At 64.5% G+C, this 19,749-nt stretch overlaps 5 protein-coding genes across 5 annotated transcripts; 3 read left to right on the top strand and 2 right to left on the bottom strand.

Moving 5' to 3' along the window:
* Positions 1 to 87: 87 nt before the first annotated feature.
* On the bottom strand, positions 88 to 7,840 carry FAM193B (family with sequence similarity 193 member B). Its single transcript, XM_036391673.2, is given in 11 exon segments — positions 88 to 458; positions 603 to 678; positions 787 to 1,795; positions 2,305 to 2,541; positions 2,924 to 3,119; positions 4,062 to 4,476; positions 4,753 to 4,962; positions 5,145 to 5,367; positions 6,028 to 6,267; positions 7,516 to 7,809; positions 7,811 to 7,840. Coding segments are annotated over 11 exon segments (3,027 nt in total). The 3' UTR covers positions 88 to 361.
* A 2,309-nt stretch (positions 7,841 to 10,149) lies between these two features.
* Positions 10,150 to 12,797, top strand: LOC118692201 (lateral signaling target protein 2 homolog). Its single transcript, XM_036391871.1, has 12 exons — positions 10,150 to 10,220; positions 10,295 to 10,432; positions 10,526 to 10,728; positions 10,811 to 10,900; positions 11,008 to 11,097; positions 11,210 to 11,311; positions 11,401 to 11,483; positions 11,694 to 11,870; positions 11,970 to 12,083; positions 12,240 to 12,338; positions 12,474 to 12,586; positions 12,666 to 12,797. The coding sequence occupies exons 2-12, from the start codon at positions 10,325 to 10,327 to the stop codon at positions 12,795 to 12,797; spliced, it is 1,311 nt and encodes a 436-aa protein (XP_036247764.1). The 5' UTR covers positions 10,150 to 10,220; positions 10,295 to 10,324.
* A 958-nt stretch (positions 12,798 to 13,755) lies between these two features.
* Positions 13,756 to 15,147, top strand: MXD3 (MAX dimerization protein 3). Its single transcript, XM_036391758.1, has 5 exons — positions 13,756 to 13,910; positions 13,984 to 14,013; positions 14,115 to 14,229; positions 14,326 to 14,491; positions 14,574 to 15,147. Exons 1-5 carry the CDS (start codon positions 13,756 to 13,758, stop codon positions 14,681 to 14,683), a joined length of 576 nt encoding a protein of 191 aa, XP_036247651.1. The 3' UTR covers positions 14,684 to 15,147.
* A 102-nt stretch (positions 15,148 to 15,249) lies between these two features.
* PRELID1 (PRELI domain containing 1) lies at positions 15,250 to 17,021 on the bottom strand. The gene is made up of 5 exons (XM_036391972.2): positions 16,868 to 17,021; positions 16,407 to 16,632; positions 16,215 to 16,328; positions 15,919 to 15,997; positions 15,250 to 15,524 (listed from the first exon to the last, which is right to left on the bottom strand). The coding sequence occupies exons 1-5, from the start codon at positions 16,957 to 16,959 to the stop codon at positions 15,388 to 15,390; spliced, it is 648 nt and encodes a 215-aa protein (XP_036247865.1). The 5' UTR covers positions 16,960 to 17,021; the 3' UTR covers positions 15,250 to 15,387.
* A 92-nt stretch (positions 17,022 to 17,113) lies between these two features.
* Positions 17,114 to 19,721, top strand: RAB24 (RAB24, member RAS oncogene family). The gene is made up of 8 exons (XM_036391751.2): positions 17,114 to 17,273; positions 17,647 to 17,715; positions 17,816 to 17,894; positions 18,018 to 18,085; positions 18,175 to 18,274; positions 18,638 to 18,688; positions 18,789 to 18,851; positions 19,307 to 19,721. The coding sequence occupies exons 1-8, from the start codon at positions 17,157 to 17,159 to the stop codon at positions 19,369 to 19,371; spliced, it is 612 nt and encodes a 203-aa protein (XP_036247644.1). The 5' UTR covers positions 17,114 to 17,156; the 3' UTR covers positions 19,372 to 19,721.
* The last annotated feature ends 28 nt before the right edge of the window (positions 19,722 to 19,749 follow it).

Raw genomic sequence — 19,749 nt, 5'->3', positions numbered from 1 at the left:
GGCCAAACTTGCGCAGAATGAGTTTTACATCTCCTCGCTCCCGCCCCCCGATTTCCCCGGCGCGGCAGAAAGCAGCAGACACCGGGGTTTAAATAAAATAAAAAATTAAAAAGTTCTTTATTGGGTCCAGCACGGTCCTTCCCCGGGGCACGGGGAGCCGCGTGCCCGCGGAGAGGGGGACGGGACGGCCGGGATCACCCCGCGGGGAGGGGCAGGAGGATGGAGGGAGCCCCGGGGGTCCCCGCGGGGCAGGAGAGCACCGGGGCCCCCCGCGAAGGAGGGGACCCCACCAAGGTGAGGCGGGGGGCACAGTGAGGAGAGGCGAGCGGCCGTGGGTGGGTGGGGGTGGCCCCTCCGCACCTCACTGGGCTGCGCTGGAAGTGGTTTTCTTCAGGGTGAAGTTGGTCCAGTTCACGGCCACCTTCTGCCGCGTCTGCTTGGCCGAGTCTAGGCAGAACCTGGCAGGGAGAGCAGAGCCCCGGTCAGCCCCCAGTCCAGCGGGACCCCCAGCCCCTCTGTGACCCCAGCCCCACCCAGCTCCCAGCCCCTTCATGCCTCCAGCACTGCTGGCAGAGCTCAGCCCCACATGGTTCTCCCCTCACCTTTTGAAATACTCCACTTCTCTGTCAGTCTCGTCCATCTCTGCCCCATCCAGGTCCTTAGGCAGGAACACATCATCTGGGAAAGCAGAGCAGAGGGTCAGTGCTGCAGGGCAGGGAGGGGCTGTCAGCTGGGCAAGGGGCCACCGAGAGGATGGTGGTGCACAACGATGCTCCCAGCACTCACCGATCGAGGTATTGGATTTCTCCACTTTGTTCCGGCTCTTCCTGCTCTTGCCCTTGGGCTGGGGGGAGCCCCCCAGGGTGAGGTGGGTGGCCAGGGCAGGTGGCTGCTGCGGTGCCAGCTCTGGCAGCTCCACTTTGCCCTCTCCCCTCCGGCCTTTCCACTCACTGGTTCTCTCCTTGTCCCCCCTGGCAGCGCTGCCGCAGGCCCAAGGCTGCCCCTTGCCGCCCTCCCCGGGCTCGGTGCAGCCGCTCGCCCGCGCTGGCTCCGGGGCACTGGCCTTGGAAGGGTGCTTGGTTCCCAGCACCTGCCCCTTCCCACCAGGGCTCTCCAGCCGGGCCTGGCCGCTGGGCACAGCTGTGCTGCCCTCTCCTTTCTTTGCCTGCCCGTTCTGCCGCTTGTTCTTCCTCTGCCGGCTCCCCACGGGCAGCGGCTCCGGCGGCTCTGGCCCCTTGGGCTGCGGCCCCTCCTGGGGCTCCAGGCCCGGCCCGGGGCCATCCACAGCCGAGTCTGCAGCCTTGGACTGCACCCAGATCATGCGGGACAGGCTGGGCACGGCGCTCAGGCGTTTCACCACGCCGTTCTCAGCCGCCGGGGCTGGCGGGGGCTCCCCGGGCCCCTCGCCCCATCGGGGGCCCGGCTCGCCCCGCAGCAGCGTGTGGCTCTTGGCAGGGCCCAGGCTGAGCGGGGCCAGAGCCAGGTCTATGTCCTGCAGGTCAGAAGACCCGTTGAGGTTGGAGAGCAGGTTCTTCTGCTCCAGGACAGCTGCCTTCTTGGGGAAGTCGTTGACATCCAGGTTGAGGTCGTAGACGCTGAAACTGGCCCGGATGGAGTCCTTGATGGTGTTCTTGATCTCCTGCAGCCGGCTGCTGAGGAAGCTGTTCACCCGCTCCAGCTCCAGCTCTGGCCACTCCAGCAGCTTCTCCTCGGCTGGCTCCCTGGCCTGGCTGGCTGCAGGGGCACGCTCTGCCCGCTTCTGAGCTTCTGCCTCCAGCTGGGCTTTCTCCTTCTCCTGCAACACAGGTGCCATGAGGATCAATTGGGCTGGGCCATAGAACCATGGGTGCAGGACACAGAGCTTTGCTCCAGCTTTGCCTGACAGCAAACTCAATGGCAGGTGCTCAGCACAGCTACACCACACCTTCCACAGCCCCTAAACTGTCACATTTCCCCCATGGACACTGCAACAGCTGGACACTGCACGCCTGACACTGCTCTGGGCACCAGGCACCAGAGAGAGCCATGATGGCACCGCCTCTCCCTACCAGAGATGCATGGTGTCAGAATGTGACATGGGGCAGATCATACAGGGCAGCCCAAAGCACCCAGGAGGGCTGAGCAACCTTCTACAGGAACAGAGGCAGGAAGAGCCCTACATGGGAACAGGAACTACTGCCACCTTGGGTAAGAGTGACACAGAATTCAAGAACCCAAATGGATGAAAGGGAGAGAAGGAAAAGCCCTGCCAGCAGCATAGCCCTGCCCGGTCCTCCTGCAGCCCCAGCCCCTACCCAGCCTCACCTTCTTCTTCTGCTTGTGCCGTGCCCGCTTGGCTGCCTTGGCACTGTTCAAGGGCTTGGGCTCTGTGCTGTTGATGTAGTCCAGCAGCTCGTCCACATTGCGGTGGTCCACAGCGGGCTCCCCTGAGCTGCTATTGTGCCCCAGTTTCTGTGGCAGCTCCTCTTTTCTCTTGGTGAGGCGAGAACGCAACTTCTCTCGAATCTCAGCGTAGTTGCGGCTCGTGGGAGCGGCCGGGGGCTGTGGAAGGCAAGTGCTGTCAGCCAGACACCAGCCAGCATGAGGGGCAGGCAGCCCCCGCTCCCCCTGTGACCTTCCAGCCACTCCCTTCCCTGCAGTCTCAGCAAGACAAGTCAGCACAGCCCTAGTGAGCTCTTCCACAGTGAAGCCACAGGGCTTGGCTGGCTGCTCCGAGCCCTGGGGCTGGGCAGGCAGCTGCGAGTCGGGAGCAAGGGACCAGCAGGCTGATGAAGCAGGGTAGAAAGGAAGTGGGGGATGTACGTGCCTGCAGGGAACAGCTGTGGCCAGACCTGCCCACCTCCCACTCTGGGCACAGGGGCCGAGTGATGTCTCCTCACCAAAGCAAGGACCAGGGGTGGCTGCAGACCAGCCCCTCACTCACCGCGTTGTGGCCGAAGAACTCACAGTAGCAGCAGTCACAGAACTTCCCATCTTTCTGGTTGGTGGAGGAGGAGGTGCAGGAACTGCGCTCTGAGCTGCTGTCCTCATCCTCCCCGAGCCCCTCGTCTGCCTCGCAGGGCTGTGGTGGGTGGCAGCTGGTACCGTTCGGGAATTTGTGCCCTTTGCAAGAGGGGTCCCTGAGGAGAAGGGGAGAAGGGTGAGAGCTGAGCAGGCACCAGGGTATCTCAAAAATTGTCCCATGCTATGCATGTAAGAACAGCCCTCCTGGGGAAGCTTGTGCCCAAGCAGAAGGATTTGCAGGACGAACCCCCTCCCCTGCATCCTCCTCTTCTGGGGAAGATTCCTGAGGAGCCCACAGGAGCAGCAATCTGTCTCTCCCAGCCCTCAGGGCCTCTGGCCAGCAGGAGGCTGGTGCAGCAGAGCCCCAGTGAGCCAGGCCCTGGGCTGGGAGCAGGGCAGGGCATGGTACTCACTGGGGGTATTGGGTAGCACAGGTGAGGAACACTGGGACTGTGCAGCTGCCAGACATCCCCATGTGAGGCAGGCCCAGCTCACAAGGGCACAGGCTACCCAGATCAGAGACAGGGAGACCAGGGCACAGCCCACAGTGTCATTCCTCAAGATCCAGCTCAGGACCCGAGCTCTGCACAGAGAGAGCTAATTAGCAGAGAGGAAGCAATGTGCTCTCTTCCAGGGCACAGGCAGCCCAGAGAGGGCTGCAGGAACAGGTGAGCAGAACAAGTCCACAGGCTTCATCTTCTCGAGGACCTTTGCTCAGTGCCACAGCTGCCTGACAGGTCTCACTGACATAGATCCTGTTGGCCAACTGCAGGTTGATCAGGGTGTTCCTTTGGGTCTTTTAGCTGGAGGAGAAGCACAGCCTCTTCTGCACCACAGAACCAAGGACTACCACAGGAGCAACACACGCTGGGAGAGAAAGAGCTTCACCCTCGGTCTGCAGCAGTGGAACTGGCCCACAAAGACAGCAGCTTCCTGCACCACCATGCCAGGGCAGTCAGTCCCTCCACAGGGAGAAGTGCATCCATGGTCAGGGATGGGAGAGAAAGTACGTGGCCCCGCAAGGAGAGGCTGGAAGCAGGCAGGGCTCCCTTACTCACCTGTTCGTGCTGGGCAGCTGGTGGGAGGCAGGAGGAGGGATGAGTGAAGTGCTGCAGTGCCCGTTGCAGGGATGAGCACAGCCCGACAGCGGCGGCGGCATCTTCAGCAGGGGCACGTTGGCGGGGGGCAGGTGAGGGCTCTTGCACGGCCCTGGGCTGTGGGAGGCCGCGCTGGCCGGAGGGGACTCGGACACCGGCTTGGGGGCCGCCGCCTGCGCGCTGGGAGCGGGGAAGAGCGCGGCCTGCGAGGAGGTGCCCAGCGGGATGTGCGGCGGGGAGCTGAAGGGCCCCGCGTGGGGAGGTGTCTGTTTGGAGGGGATCAGCGCCGGGGGCTGCGAGGGGAGGCCCGTGGGACTGTTGGGAGGAGCAGTGAGGTCGGAGTGCTGATGATGCTCTGAGGAGTGGAAGGCCTCACCTGCAGAGAGGCAGGAGCAGAGACAGTCAGACACTGGCTGTGCTGCACAGACCAAGGCCATGCTCAGAGCCACCCACCACATTTGCACAAGCTGTTTCTCCTCCCAGACATCAGAGTGCTTGGGATAGAAGCCATCCCTGCTCACACAGGGCCTTGGGGTCAGTGTGCCCCCCCCACAGGATCCAGCCCTGCCCCACCATGGAGAACAGGGCAAGAGGAAAGGCTGTGGAGCAGCAGGCCAGGAGGGGGCAGCTGGCGCTGTCCCAGGGCACGTACCTGGCGGGGTGGCCCTCCGGCACAAGCTTTTGAACTGCTTCGGCAGCGTCTTGCAGAAGTCGAGTGAGGTAGGCAGAGGCGAGCCCGGTGTGGCGGTGCTGGAGGTGGCAGAGGCTGTGTGGCTGTAGGGACAGGCCTTCAGCCCCGGCGCCATGGCCGACACCTGGCTGGCGCACTCTGGAGACAGAGCAAGGCTGGGGTGCTTGTCACCTGGAAGGAGAGCAGAGCTGGGGCTGAGTCCCAGCACCATCTGCCTTTTTCAAAGGGGCCCCATGTGCTACTGGTACTGAGATTCAGAGGCCCAGCCTGCCCACCCTTGCCCACAAGGAAACCACCTAAGCCAAGAACTGAGCAGAAAGCTCCGCTCAACCCCACAGCCGGCTTCAGCTCACCTAGTGCAGCTGGGGGAGTCCCAAGGGGGCTGCCCTGCACGGTCCCGTTGCTGTGCTGCGAGTTCCAGAGGCCTGAGAGCTTGTGAGCAGACAAAAACGAGCTGGGGTCCCAGTCCCCTGAGTTCCCGTGGCATGAGGAGGAAGAAGACGAGGAGGAGGAGGAAGAGGAGTGTGAGCCACCCCCACAAGACTGTGATTTGCAGGATGTGTGGGATAAGGAGACCTATCAAAGGAAACACAGAATGAAGTGCTTGAGGGGACACCTTGGCCCCCAGGTGTCAGCACCAACACTCCCTCCATTGCAGCAGGGGCTCAGCTCACGTGAACTACTTTCATCACTGTCTTGGGAGTGACAAACACCCCCTCCATCCACACCAACACAGCCTGCCTTACAGAGGCTGGGCCATGCCAAGGGCCACACACCTGTGCTGTGTCCCTGTGCTGGTCCCACTCACACTAGGGCAGGGTTAAATAAAGCCAAGCAGAAGCCAACTCCTCTACCCAAACCCCACGCACAGGCAGGCACTTGCCCTGGCAGCCGCTGCCTCTCTCTGCGTCATGAAGGGAGCAGCCCCGGGGCTGGGGGACGCGGCACAACGTGCAGCAGAGGAAAGCAGTGGCACTGTCAGCCTTGCCAGCCCAGCAGCTCCAAGCCATGGCAAGCTGCTGGATGGGCCTCCACAGCACCACACACCGCCCCAACAGGGCCTGTCCGTGCTGAGCCACAGGCAGCCCTGGGCAAGGAAGTGAAGGCTGGGATGTCTGGGACACAGCTCAGAGTGAGGATGGGACCCACACATGCAGTCAGTGCCACAGGGCAGTCAGTGCCCTGTCCCTACAGCCACAGCCCTGCCTTCCAAACCCCAGCCCCATAACCGCGTACCGCCAGGGCCTGCTCCTGCACCGCCCGTCGCTCTTCCTCCTCCACGCTCTTCCGGCAGCTCTGGCAGATCCACAGGGGCATTTCTCCCAGGAGGTTCTGCACGAGCGTTGGCACGAAGTCGGGTGGCAGCCTCTCGCCTGGGGAAACCAGCCCATTGTGGGACGGCCCTCCCCAGTCCTTGCGCTCCCGGTGACAGAGCAGGCAGCAGGTCTGCACCGACTGGTTGGCGGTGGGCAGCACCTGAGGAAGGACACACAGACTGTGAGTCACCCAGGTGTGATCTGGTGCAGATGTGGGGCAGATGAGACAGTGAAGGAGACCTCAGGATGCTGACACCAAACCAAGGAAATTCTTACAGGCTACATGTGGTATTGCACCTTCTCCCACTGGAGCAGAGCAGCCTCAGGCTGACCAGCTGCTGCCAACCTGCCATGTGCCAGATTAGGAGTGTTTGGGCTTCTGGGAAGATCACAGCATGCCAAAGAGCCAGCCTTGCCACCAAGCAAGGCTGGGAAGCCATCAGCAACTCCCATCATCACCTCTGGTACAGTGAGACTGAGGGTACTTGCATGGCAAAGCAGCACCCACAGAAATCCCAGAAAGGGATATGAAGGGTGGGTCTGACAGCCTCAGCTCTCCCTCCTTGCCCATCAAAGATGCCCCCACTGTGTGACCCAAGAGCCCCATGCCCTCTCTCCCGCCTCTTTGTTCTGCACAGCCAGCGGTGCTGATGCGCCAGGGTGGGGTGCAGCCCCCCGTGCTGCTTCATGCTCTCCCTGCACAGGCACAGCCAGGTTGGGGCTTCCCTGCAGGAGCCGGGCTGCATCCCTCGGGCTCGCCGGAGCCCTGACAGCCGTGACGAGCCCGGCGTGGCGCGGGCGAGGGGGCCCCCATTGTCTGCCGGCGCAGCGGGGCCCTGCCACAATGAGCCGTGCATTGAACTGCTGCTGCCAAACAGATGGCGTCTGCAGGCTCAAGGTGAAGCAAAGGTCAGAGGCCAAGGAGAGCAGAGTGGGGGCACAGCCCCCCTGCCCACCCACGGTGAGGGGGGAGCAACCGGACCACCCCGTGTCCCAGCTGACACCGCCACCATGGCGGGCGACACCACGGCTGGTGACACCACGGCTGTCCCCAATCCACCCAGCACATCCACGCCCGGCGCCCACCCGCGCCTCGCTGCCCACAACCCGGAGCAGGTGGCGGCAGCCAGGTGTGTCCAGCAGGGAGAAGCGCGCTGAATGAGGATGCTGGAGCCACCTGCCATCGCCCAGCGGCAGGGCTGTGCAGGGCTGTGCGGGGCTGGGCCCGCCCGCGGGGCGCTCTGGGAGCGCTCCCAGCCCCATCCGCAGGGATGCTCCGAGTCGGGGGTCGGGGCGGGGATGGGCAGGGCCCGGGGGGGATGGGGTGCAAGGGGCAGGGCCCCATCCCCGCGCAGGCTGAACCCCCCTCGGAGCCAGCCCCGTGCCCGCCGCAGCGCTACCCCGGTACCTGCGCGCTGCCTCTGCCCGACTCCCCGCCGCTGCCCGCCGCCGCCGCCACCTCAGGCGGGGCGGGCGGTTCCGGTGGTGGTGGCGGCGGGGGAGGCCCGACGTCGGGACCCGCCATCCTGTCACGGCGAGGCCCGGAGCCACCTGCCGCCGCTGCCGTCGCCGTCGCCGCCGTTGCCGCCTTGTTCCGCCGGCGAGTCATGGCGAGCCCGCCGCAGCCAGGACAACAGCCAATATGGCGGCGCGGTCCGTCCGGCCCCTGCCCGCGGGAAGGAGGGAGGGAGGGAGGGGGGAAACGCTCGGGGAGTTGAAGCCGCCGCCGCCATCTTGGGTGAGGGCAGCGCTGCGCCCCCTGGCGGGCAGGGGGAGCGGCGGCAGCGCCGCGGGTTCGAATCCGCCCGACGCCCCGAGGCTCCCGCGTGTCCTACAGGCGCCCGCGCCCCAGTCGAGATCGGGGGTGCATCGCGATCGTATCCCCACCTGGATCATCAGAGTGCAGCTCCTCCGGTTCGAACTGAAAGAGAGCAGGATTAGATTAGATATTAGGAAAAAAAGTCTTCCCTGCGAGGGTGGGGAGGCACCCAGGCTGCCCAGAGAAGCTGTGGCTGCCCCATCCCTGAAGGCGTTCAAGGCCGGGCTGGACGGGGTTTGGAGCGACCTGGGATAGTGGGAGGTGTCCCTGTGCATGGCAGTGGGATGGAATGAGATGATCTTTTAAGGTCATTTCCAAACTTCTCTATGATTCTGCGCAGGACATAAGATTTTCACCCTGTGCCTGAGAGCATTGTCCAAATGCTCCAGGAGCTCTGTCAGCCTTAGGGCCATGATCGTTTCCCTGGGGAGCTTGTTCAGTGGCTGACCACCCTCTGGGCAAAGAACTGTTTCCTAATATCCAATCTAAACTTCCCCTGACACAGCTCTAGCCATTCCCTCGGGTCCTGTTACTACCACAGAGAGCAGAGATTGGAGCTGCCCTCGGCTGCCCCTCCTGAAGACACTGCAGCCCATAATGAGGTCTCTCCTCAGTCTCCTCTTCTCCAGACTGAACAGACCAAGGGACTTCAGCAGCTTTTCATGTGACTTCCCCTCTAGACTCTTTGCAGCCTCCTTTGGACACTCTCTAATAGCTTTATTCTTCTTTTATTGTTGTGCCCAGATCTGTGGGGACCTGTAGGACAAGCAGGGCTCCAATCTCACTCTCCCTGTGTGCTCAGGGATCCCCATCCAGGGGAACCAGGACATGGCTGAAAACAGAGCTGCAGCCTGTGGGGTACACAGTGAGCCCCAACAGCGGGGCCAGTCCCACGCCTGCACCCATCCAGCACAGCCGGGGCACTGCCATGACGTAGGGACTTTCTGAAGCCGAGGAGGTGCCACTGCCGTGTTTGTTCAACCATCCTCCACGGATTCTTTACCCATGATTCCACCCCATTAGGCTTCCAGCCACCTGAATTATCGGCACCCACATCCTGTGGCCAGCAGTGCCAGGTCTGGAGCAAACACGTCCTTTGGCACAGCCGGGGTGGTTTGCTGTGGCCAACACCCCGAATACCCCCCGGCACCTCTTCTTGGCCACTTGGTTCCTCTTTGTCCCACCGAGGGGCCACTTTATCCCCTTCCCACTGCATTACCCGCTCCACTCCCCATGCCCTGCACAGTAACGATGCCTGCGGGTGCTTCTCCCGGTGTTCCCCATCACTCCGGGAATGCTGTGGGAAGGGCTGAGGTGTCCCTGTCCACGGATTATTGGGCTGCGTGGAGAGAGGAACCGGGGGAGGATAGCCGGGGATGCAGTCGGGAATTTGAGACGGGAACCAAGACCGGGAAGGAAAGCCGGCGGTGAAACCCATCCCGCCCCACGGCAGACGCACCCTCACCCTTCCCATCACAGAGAACCGGTCCGTCGAGGAGCGGGACGGGTCGTCCCGGTGCCGGGACTGGGCGGACCCGTTCCGATCCGCCCCCCGGGCGGTGCCCGGTGCCGACCCGCCCCGTCGGCGAGCGGCGGGCGCGGGGAGCCGGGCGGCGGCAGAGCTGCGGGACGCGCCATGCTGCCCGCTGCCCTCCGCCGATGGCTCCGCCGACCCAAGGTGAGACCGGGGAGGGTCGAACCGGGCCGCCCTCCCTGCGCCCGGGACCGGCGGAGCCCCCGGACGAGCCCGTCGGGGCGATCCAGGAGCTGCGGCCATCCCGGGAGCAGTGGGGGCGGCCGGGGACCCTCTGGTGGAGCGGGAGGAGGAAGCGGGGGGGACTCCCGGGGACCTTTCCCGGTGTTTACAGCCACGCACGGATCGGTTCCAAAGCTGCCGGGATGCGGCTGAGCTTGTTCATCCTGCTCTGCCCCCGGGGAAACTGAGGCACGGGTGGGTGGGGAGGGCGGCGCTCCCCAGGAGGAGCCAAAGCTGCCGTGGGAGGTCCCACGTACCTGTTCCAATAGGTGTTCGTGGATCCGTGGGGTCCGGTCCCCCCACGGCTGTGGGAACGGGAGGTTTGGGATCCCGCTGGAGCAGCACGTGGAGATGCAGGGTGCCCCCACCATCAATCACCCCTCTGCCCTTCCCGCAGCGCTCCGACCCACGCCTGCTCTCCCAGTTCTTCTTTGCCGACGAGAGGGTGACACGGGTGGTGGCCGAGATCAACGGGCTGGACGCCGAGCTGGATCCGCAGCAGTACCTGGTGCTCCTCAACCAGCTCCACCTCAGCCAGGTACGGGGCCAGCCCGGACCTCGCTGTCACTTGGTCCCCCGGGAGGCCGCAGGTGACACCCCTGCCGTCCCCAGGCTCATCTGCTGGCCGTCCTGGAGCGCATCATGGAGGAGTGCATCCCCACACAGCGGCACAGCCGCGACTACCTGGTCAAGTTCCCTGAGGAGCTCTTGGTGGACAACTTGGGGAACCACATGCTGTTTGCTGCCGAGGTGAGCCCGGGGCCATGGACACCCCACCATGAGCTGACCCTGGGGACAGGCATTGCCTTGGGTGCTGGCTGCTGACAGTCCCTGTCCCGGCAGTGTCTCCTGGCTGGGACCTTCCTGGAGATGGAGGAGTCAGATGGGGCACAGCTGCGGCCCAAGGCCAGGAATCTGCTGTGCAGCCTGGAGCTGGTCCGGACAGTGCTGCGGGAGCAAAGCCTGAGCCAGCCCAACTCCTATCCAGAGCCTGTCCGGGCTGTGCTCATCCAATTCGACCGGCTCTTTGCAGAGTTTGAGCTGAGGTAAGGGGCAGGGTGAGGCTGCTGGGGTCGTGGTGGGCTGTTCCAGGGCTGTAGGGGCCTCACAGTCTCCCCGTCCCTCCAGCTACGTGTCCTCTCTGGTGGCAGTGAAGTCTCCTGATGAGATCTACAGGCAGCAGGAGATCATCGTGCTCTTCTGTGAGACAGTGGAGCGGTGAGTGAGGGCGCTCTGTGTCAGGTGGGGGCTGCAAGGACTCCAGCCCCAAGGATGGGCAGCCTCCCTTGGCTCAGATCCCTGTAAGGGTGTCTGTGTGTCCCCAGAGCACTGCACCTGGGCTACCTGACCCAGGAGATGATCGATGGCTATGAGCCACTGCTGATGTTCACCATCCCTCGCCTGGCCATTATCAGGTGGGTGCAGCAGCCCCTGGTATGTTCCTTGTCCTGTACCAGCCCCTTCTCTTCATGGGGACTTGGGGTCCCAGGCAACCCCTGACATGAGCTGGGCTCTGTCCCCTCACAGTGGTCTCCTCATCTACCCCGAGGGACCCCTCAGCCTGGAGCGGAGCCCTGAGGAGATGTCCCGGGTCTTCAGCCCCTTCTACAACCTCCTGAAGAAGATCAGGTGTGCAATGGGGGAGCGCTGGGCAGGGCTGTGGGGCAGCAGTGGGGCCCTGACACTGACATGGAGCTGACGCCAACCCCTCGCTGCAGGGACCTGTTGCGGGTGCTGTCAGCAGAGGAGCTCTGCCTGCTGGAGAGGAGCCTGTGCACAGCTGAACAGGAGGATCCCTGCAGTCCAGAGGCCCCCCCAGCCTGGGGGGCAGCTGTGCCCAGTGTGGACCCTCCTGCTCCCTTCAGTCTTCTGGAGGTCCCTAATGCCACCCAAGCACTCCCCAGCTGCACGACACAACTGGGACCCCCCAGTGCAGTGGATGACCTGGGCACTGACTGGCAGCAGGGGTGTGCAGTGGGCCAAGATAGCAAATCCCTGTCCACTGGGACAGGGATATCTCACACCATCCCTGGTATAATGGTCACCTCCTCCCTGCGCAGCCCCCAGCCCCTTGGGAGCAGCCCAGGGGTGGGGGTCAGTGCCGCCCCTGGTGCCCGCTGCTCGGAGCTGCGCTCCCGCTACAGCAGCACCAAGGACATGCTGCACACCCTCTTTGTCTGCATCTCGGGTGAGTGACCCCCAAGTCAACCCCCAGCACCCTGATACCCCCCCCTACCCCAGCACCCTGATCCCCCCAGCACCCTGATCCCCCACCCTCCTGCTGCAGGGGTGGCCGATCAGCTCCAGACCAACTTTGCCAGTGACATGCGAAGCATCTTGAAAACGGTCTTCAAGATTGTGTGCTCGCAGGCGGAGCCCTCGAAGGAGCAAAGTGACAGCAGTGAGTAATCCCCAGGGACATGTGGGACTGCTCCTCTCTGCCCTGCCCATTGCTCATCCCTGGTGAGACAAGGCCACAGCCCTAGGCTTGGGAAAAACGTGGCCATCGTGCCTGCCCAGCTCCAGCTTGGCTGGGCCACAACCTTTGTCCCCACAGAAGAGAAAGATGGTGACTCCTGTGTGACAGATGCTCCTCGTGTGGCTGACTGCCCGCTGTGCTCCCGCCCTGCAGAGGCTGCCAGGCTCCAGAGGGCAGGTGAGGGGCTGCCCAGGTGCTGTGCCTCTGGGGCAGGGTGTGAGGCTGGGGCTGGTCCTGCCCAATCCTGCCTTAGGGGGTCTGGCTGTGAGGGGAGCCAGGCTGAGGGGTTTTTACCGATGTTTTGCCCAGCAGGTGCCCGGTCCCTGCCCGAGTGGGTGCCGGACAGCACATGCAGCCAGTGCTCTGCCTGCCGCTCGCCCTTCACCCTGCTGCGCCGCCGGCACCACTGCCGCAGCTGTGGGAAGGTAGGACAGGGCTGGGATGGGACATGTGGGGTCACTGGGGGACCCAGCTCTGCTCAGCCCCTCTCTGGTCTCTCGGCAGATCTTCTGTGCCCGCTGCTCACCGAATACCGCAGTGCTGCCCTTCTACAGCCAGAGCAAACCCGTACGTGTCTGCACCCACTGCTACAGCACACACCTCCCGCCCTCATCCCGCTGTGCCCGGAGCCAGTGAGAGCCCCTCTGCCCGATCTGCACTGCAGGAGCCGCACAGCTGGGTGCCCAGGGCCGCTCCGGGGCTGCAGGGCAGCACCTCGGCCCCGTGGCTGTCCTCAGAGCTCGGTGGGCATGGTGGCAGGACCCCCCCACCTGGCGTTAGGCTCCCCCTGGTGCACAGGGGCAGGACCCCACACACGGTGGCAGCCCGTGCGGAGTGGTGGTGGGCGCAGGACCTTCTCTTCTGGTGCACCGTGGCCTGCCCTGCTTTGGGTGAGCTGCCTGCCGCTGCCGTGCACCTGCCCCCCGGCTGGAAATGTGCTTCGTGGTGGTTTTTTTTCAGGTGAACTTTGGCTGCTGTTGGGCCCGGGGCAGAGTCTCCCCTCGGGGCCTGGCCTGAGAAGGTGCAAAGAGCCCTCACATGACAGCGGGTGCCCCGGGGCCGCCCGTGCCGTGCTGTGCCGTGCCCGGGAGCTGGGGCCCGGCCCTCCCCTTCCCTCCTTATCGCCTCCACCCCATGGATTTTAATAAACAGATAATAAACCCGTCTGTCTGGGCTGTGTCGCGCTGCGCCGCGGCGATCCCGGGCGCGCTGGTGAGCGCGGCTGGTGTGGGGACACCCGTGGGCTCGGTGGGGCGGGGGACGAGGTCCTGGGGCAGCGGGGCGTGCGCGCTCCCGCACGGGCAGACACGGGCGCGCCGCGCCCCGCGCGTGCCCGGGCGCGCGCGTGGGCGGACGCACCTCTCTGGGGGCGTGGCCTTTGGGGGGCGTGGCTCAGGGGTGAGAATTGCTTAAACACCGACACGGGCGTGGCCTGGGCATGGGGGGCGTGGCCCGCGCCGTCCCCTCCCGCCGATTCAAATTTGAAGCACGCGCTTTCCCGCCTGAATTTGTTTGCCCGCCGAGGTGACGTCAGCGGCGCGGGGCGCCCCGCAGCCAATGAGCGCGCGGCCCGCGGCCCCCCCAGCCTCCCGCCATGGAGCCCGCGGGCAGCCGCATCCAGGTGCTGCTGCAGGCGGCCGAGTTCCTGGAGCACCGCGAGCACCGGCACCCGCTCGGCCTGGCCGGGGCCGAGCACGGCTACGCCGCTCTCTGCCCCGCGCCGTCGCGCCGGGCCGTGGGCAGCGTCAGGTGAGCGGTGGATGGGTGGGTGGACGGCGGCGGGCGGTGACGGCGGTGCTGATCACCCGGGTCTCTCCCGCAGGTCGGTGCACAACGCGCTGGAGAAGCACAGGTACGGGGGCGTGGGGGGAGAGCGGCGGGGTAGGGGGTGGTAGAGCCTCCGTGCCTCTCCGTGGCTGACCCCCGTGTCGTTCCCGCCGTGCCCGGCCGCAGGAGAGCCCAGCTCCGGTGCTGCCTGGAGCGGCTGAAGCAGCAGGTACCGCTGGGCGTGGGGCCGGCCCGTTCCACCACGCTGAGCCTCCTGCACCGTGCCCGGCTCCACATCCAGGTGAGGGGTGGTGGCACCGGCAGGGTCGGGAGGTTCCTGTGTGGCAACAGGGCCGCCCAGCTCGGCCCCCGCTCATGGCTCACCGGGCCCCCACAGAGGCTGGAGGAGCAGGAACTGAGGGCACGAAGGGCCAAGGACCGGCTGCGGGACCGGCAGCGGAGCCTGCAGCGGCGGCTGGAATCGCTGCTCTTGCCCGCCGATGGGGAACGGGCACGGGCTGACAGCCTGGACTCCTCCCAGCTCTCAGAGCCCTCCGAGGAAGGTAAGGAAGGGAAAAGAAAGAATGAGGGTGGGCAGGGAGGGAAAGCAGCCAAGGGCCTGACCCGGCCTTCCCCCGTGCCCAGAGGATGCCGAGGTAGAGGTGGATGGTGTGGTGTTCAGCGGGGACCTGCTGCCCGGCTTTGGCACCGGGAGGGACCACAGCTACTCCAGCCCCCACAGCCCCGCCTCCTGACGGCGCCCGCTGCCTTCCCTGCACTGCCTGCCCACCTCCTTCCTGCTGGAAACCCAGCCCCGGCCAGCCTCAGCACAGCTGCCAGGCTAAGGGGCCACAGATAGGGGCAAGAGTTCGGCCTTACCCCCCCACAGCCGGGTGGCACTGGCTGTGGCACTGGGTGCATGGGGCTGGCACTGCGCTGTGGCACCCGCTGTGCATCACAAGGCACTGGAAGAGGTGCTGGAAGAAGGCCCAGCTGTCACTGAGGACACTCTCCTGCCTCCCCCTGTGCACCCACGGGCAGTCTGGGGGCTGCCTGATGTGGGTATGGGACAGTGCTGCCCACTGCAGACATGACTACAGGAAGGTTCTCCTGCCCCTGGAGCGCCAGGAAGGGGAAACGAGTGCATTAAGGAACCTCCCTTCATGCTCCTGCAGCCACCCCGCTCTCTTGTACAGACCCAACACTTTTATAGTAAAGGCACTTGGTAAAACCCTGGCCTGTGTCTTCCCTGCAGAAGGCTTCACCCCCAGAGTACAGAGCAGCCCTGGGCTCTGCTCTAGCCAGGCCAGCCTCAGCCAAATCAGAGGTGGGAGGAGATTCTTTAATGATAATTACATCTCAGAAAGGGTCAAGCAGCAGCTGATTGTCAGACTTATACAGTTTCTTTAAAAATATAAAATCTAAGGAGTCTCCTATCTGTCCTGGTGCAGCTGGCCCCTCACACGTACTGCTTCTTCTTGGTGGCTGCCTTGCTTGCCAGGTCCTTGGCTTTCTCTGTAGCAGCCAGAGCTGTTTCCTTGGCTTTCTCGGTTGCTTCCTTGGCTGTCTCCACCAGTGTTTTGGATGGAGCTTCTCCTACAACATGGAAGCCATTAACCCCCACAGGAGTGCCAGCCAGACCGGCCCTGCCACCCAGGCACTTCCCCACATGGGGAGGAAGATGAGCCTGGCGTTCCTGCCCCCAGCAGGTCAGGGCACGTCCAAAGGGGAACCACAGGGGCGTGACTGTCACCACGTTCCACCCCCTCCTGCCTGCACAACACCCTTGCCCAGCTCTGCAATCACTGCTGGCCTGATCCACTCAGGGAAGAGCAGGCTGTGCCAAGACACAGGGCAAAGGCAAGGGGTGAGGATTTCACAGTCAGATTAGTTCAAGCAACAACCTGCCCATGGACTGGAGTGTTCCCAGTGTGACCTCTAACTCCAAGAGACCCATCCCGGTCAGCCCCAGCCTGCCCTTGGTGCCCACCTTGCATTTTTGCTAGCACATATTCAAATCCCTTAGTGCTCTTGGTCACGTTGCTTTTGAACCTGGCCAGACCAAACTCCTGCAAGAGAAAAGTCAGTGAAGGTGTGAGCCCTGTCACACACAGCCCCTGGGCTTTGTGTGAAAAAAGCTTGAAAAATCAGAGTGACTTTCACAGTGATGGTTCTGGGTGCCTCAAGAGCTCATGAGGATGGGGGGAAACAAAGAGAAAAGGTGTAAAACCAGCAAAAGGAAAGGGCAGAGCAGGGGCGAGCAGCAGCTTTACTGCTTGAGCTCACCTGGATGGCCCGCGAGACGCCGAAAAGGCTGGAGGATACCCAGGCTTCCCGCTTGACCTCGGTCCAGTTGCTGTTCTCGGGGTTCACCCGGTACTCGCAGCGCTCCTCCACCACCTGCACGAGGCACAGCCCGGCCGTGGGCACTGCTGGGTCCCCTCCAGCCCCCCCACACCCGCCCAGCCCAGCACCTACCATGAGACGAGCGTGGTTGATGTTCCAGGTGAATGTGGTCATGGTTCGGTTCTTGGGGTCCACGATAGAGTCCTCCAGGATGTAGACGGAGTGGGCGACATTGGCTGGGAAGAAGCGCTCTGCCCAACGCGGCATCCGGTTGGTCTTGGTCAGGAGCCGCCGAGAGAGCAGCTTGTGGTCCGGCGTTACCTCCCGGTGCACGATGTCTTCGGTCAGGACATGTTTGCTAAAATAGGGAAGGAAACATCACGCCCTGCTCCTCGCCAGCTCTCCCCCGGGGCTGGCAATCGTCAGGAACTGAACGATTAAGGCAGGGAGGGCACCGGTGGTGCGGGACACCCATCCCCGCCGGCTGGAGCCCGCGGGACCCCCGGGGAAATGGGCTGGGCTGGGGACCGGGCGTGGCACCGATCCCAGGTGGGACCGAGCGGCGGAAGGGGCCGCGGAGAGCCCCGGCGCACCTGTAGGGGTTGGGGTAGCGCTGCCAGAAGGCGGCGAACACCTGGTCCCAGGGCCCCTTGAGGACGCCCAGGCTGGCGCAGTATTTCCCCATGGGGCCGCCGCTCAGGCCCGCGCCTGCTGGGCGGCCGCCATGCGGCCCGCGCGCCCCGCCCCGCCCCGCCCCGCCGCGCGCTTCCGCCCCGCACTGCGCACTTCCGGCACTCCCCGCCCGGTTCCGGTCCCGCCCCGGCCGGTTCCGGCCCCGCCCCGGCCGGTGCGGCCCCGCCCCGCGGCGGCGGCGGCGCGAGGATGAGCGGGAGGCGGGTGGACGCCAAGGTGGTGCTGCTGGGGCAGGAGGGGGTGGGCAAGAGCAGCCTCGTGGAGCGCTGCGCCCACGGCCGCTTCCGCGCCGGGCCCTACCAGAACGTGAGTGACACACCGGCCCCGCGCGGCCCCGGCATGGCGCCCCCACCTCTCCCTCGCCTCCCCGGGATGAGCCCCTCGCGTGGCACCCCCGCATCCTGCCCGTGGTCTCCCCGTTTCCGCGCCGTGTCTCCGGGATGCTGCCACCCACGTCTCTGGGACGGCGTCCCCTCGCGTTGTCCCCGCCGTGTCCGGGCTGGGACCCGCCACATCCCTCCCGCCCCCGCGGGTCGGTCCCCGCGTGTCCTCAGCCTCTTTCCGCACGCCCCGGGGTGAATTCCCCCGTATCCCTGCGCCGGTTTCCACCGTGTTTTCCGGACAGATGCCCCCGCATGCCCGGGCCGGTTTCCCACCGTTCCTCTTGCTTCGCTTGCAGACGATCGGAGCCGCTTTTGTGGCCAAGGTGATGACCGTGGGGGACCAGACCGTGACCCTGGGTATCTGGGTAAGTGCGGGGCGAGGTCTGTGCCTGCTGACATCCCTGGCAACCCCTGGTGAGGGACCCTGGGACCCTCCGACCCCCGTCACCTGCCTGTCGCCCCCAGGACACGGCAGGCTCGGAGCGCTATGAGGCCATGAGCCGCATCTACTACCGGGGAGCCCGGGCTGCCGTGGTCTGCTACGGTAAGGGCACGGAGAATGGAATGGGAAGGAGCTGCTGGCTGCAAAGGGCCCGGGCCGGGGTGGTGACACCGGTGGGTCGGGCACTGAGGGGCAGTGTCAGCAGACCCGGATTGCTCTCCCCAGATCTCACCGACAGTGGCAGCTTCGAGCGAGCCAAGTTCTGGGTGAACGAGCTGCAGAACTGTGAGGAGGTATGGGGGTCTGGGGGCTGTGAAGCCTCCCCAGAGCACCAGGGGGGTGGTGGTGGGGACCAACCCTCCCAACCCTGTTCCTGCCGCAGGGCTGCCGGATCTACCTGTGTGGCACCAAGAGCGATCTGCTGGAGGAGGACAGGAGGAAGAGGGGGGTTGACTTCCACGACGTGCAGGACTACGCTGATGGTACGGCCGGTGCTGGCCCTTCCCGGGCTCGGGAGCTTTGAGCGGGTGGGGAGTGAGGGAGGATTGAGCTGCTGTTCCCACACGAGGAGCTCTGCCCTTGCCGTGGGCCCACAGCAGATCCAATGGCACCAGGGCTCCCTGTATGGTGAGGCACGGGCTCTGCCAGGGACCTCCCTGGGCACGGCGTGTCCTGACAGGGGCAGGCATGGGGCCAGCTGGGCCAAGGGGCCGGCAGCACTGCCCTGTGTCCCTGCCAGCCTGCTGTCAGCAGCTGTGCCCAAGGGGTGACTCTGGGGGCAGACATGCCCATGGAGCTGTATCTGCTGAACCTGCAGCAAGTGCCAACCTGGGCCCTCATTTCAGAGATCAAAGCAGACCTCTTTGAGACCTCCAGTAAAACGGGCCAGAGCGTGGGTGAGTAGCTCCTGGCTGGGGCCGTGTCCTGGCTGAGCAGGGCTGGGGGCTCTGCCTGGCAGGGGGGCACCCACACCTGCCATGCCTCCTCTGCCCCCAGATGAGCTGTTCCAAAAGGTGGCTGAGGACTATGTCAACTTCTCCGCCTTCCAGGTGATGACAGGTGAGTAGGCAGGACCTGTCCCTCCCCAGGCACCCTTCCCTGTGCCTCTGGGTGCAGAGCATGAGCTCTGGGGGTCTGGCAGTGCTTCCCTTGGGGCTGCTGTGGCTCCGTGCCAGGGATTGTCTCATGGAGTTTGAGTTCCATCACAGCATCCTCCTGCCTGCTCAGGCCAGGCTCAGCACATCCACGCAGCTGGCTCATGGTGGCCTTTGGCAGCCAGGAGCCAGGAGCCTTGCTGGGCTGCAGGACCAGGCCTGCCCAGGTGTGCTCAGCCTGGCTGTGCCTCCTGCCCTGGGCTGGGCCATGTTGTGTGAGCCGTGCCATGACCCTGAACCTCAGCACTTCTCCATGGGGCACCAAACCCTCCCCAGGGCACCTGGCGGGGCCCACACCTGTGCCCAGCAGCTTTGGTGGCGTGGATGTGCCAGCAGCCTGCTGCTCCTGCTCTCTTCCAGAGGACAAGGGTGTCAACCTGAACCAGAGGAACAGTCCCTACTTCTACAGCTGCTGCCACCACTGAGCCCCTGTGCCAAAAGGGAATTGCTGCTGCCGGATGGGCAGCTGGCACTCACTGGACTCCTCTGGGTTTTTACCTGCTGTGTTTTAGCTGTTGGGCCTGGCCGCAGCCCAGCCTCCGGACTGCTCTCCTGGCACACAGAGCGGCCCAGTGCTGCCGTGCAGTGCCAGGAACCATGGACTGTCACTCTGGGCACCCCCTCTCTGCCACTTGTGGTGTTTGTGGGAGCTGTGGTGGCCCAGCGGTGGCCAGTAACTTATTCTCTCAGAGATGCTCGATTCTTTGCAGATTTATTTAAGCGTCTTCTCTCGAGGTGTACAATGTAAATAAAACGCGTTGTGGTCTGAGCCGTACCCCTGCGCGCGAGGCCCTCGGGGCTCT

The sequence above is a fragment of the Molothrus ater genome, chromosome 15 (assembly GCF_012460135.2).
Source record: "Molothrus ater isolate BHLD 08-10-18 breed brown headed cowbird chromosome 15, BPBGC_Mater_1.1, whole genome shotgun sequence".
Classification (NCBI taxonomy): Eukaryota; Metazoa; Chordata; class Aves; order Passeriformes; family Icteridae; genus Molothrus; species Molothrus ater.
The sequence above is the reverse complement of the archived record's forward strand: the minus strand, read 5'-3'. Positions and strand labels throughout refer to the sequence as shown.

Coding starts and splice junctions, on each gene's coding strand:
- RAB24 (XM_036391751.2), top strand. CDS start 17,157: ATGAGCGGGAGGCGGGTGGACGCCAAGGTGGTGCTGCTGGGGCAGGAG. Junction 18,275..18,637: donor CGTGCAGGACTACGCTGATG/GTACGGCCGGTG, acceptor CCCTCATTTCAG/AGATCAAAGCAGACCTCTTT. Junction 18,689..18,788: donor TAAAACGGGCCAGAGCGTGG/GTGAGTAGCTCC, acceptor CTCTGCCCCCAG/ATGAGCTGTTCCAAAAGGTG.
- LOC118692201 (XM_036391871.1), top strand. CDS start 10,325: ATGGAGGAGTGCATCCCCACACAGCGGCACAGCCGCGACTACCTGGTC. Junction 10,729..10,810: donor TTTGCAGAGTTTGAGCTGAG/GTAAGGGGCAGG, acceptor CCGTCCCTCCAG/CTACGTGTCCTCTCTGGTGG. Junction 12,587..12,665: donor ACTGCCGCAGCTGTGGGAAG/GTAGGACAGGGC, acceptor GTCTCTCGGCAG/ATCTTCTGTGCCCGCTGCTC.
- PRELID1 (XM_036391972.2), bottom strand. CDS start 16,959: ATGGGGAAATACTGCGCCAGCCTGGGCGTCCTCAAGGGGCCCTGGGAC. Junction 16,329..16,406: donor TCAACCACGCTCGTCTCATG/GTAGGTGCTGGG, acceptor TGCCTCGTGCAG/GTGGTGGAGGAGCGCTGCGA. Junction 15,525..15,918: donor TGTGCTAGCAAAAATGCAAG/GTGGGCACCAAG, acceptor TCCATGTTGTAG/GAGAAGCTCCATCCAAAACA.
- MXD3 (XM_036391758.1), top strand. CDS start 13,756: ATGGAGCCCGCGGGCAGCCGCATCCAGGTGCTGCTGCAGGCGGCCGAG. Junction 14,014..14,114: donor AACGCGCTGGAGAAGCACAG/GTACGGGGGCGT, acceptor GCCCGGCCGCAG/GAGAGCCCAGCTCCGGTGCT. Junction 14,492..14,573: donor CTCAGAGCCCTCCGAGGAAG/GTAAGGAAGGGA, acceptor CCCCGTGCCCAG/AGGATGCCGAGGTAGAGGTG.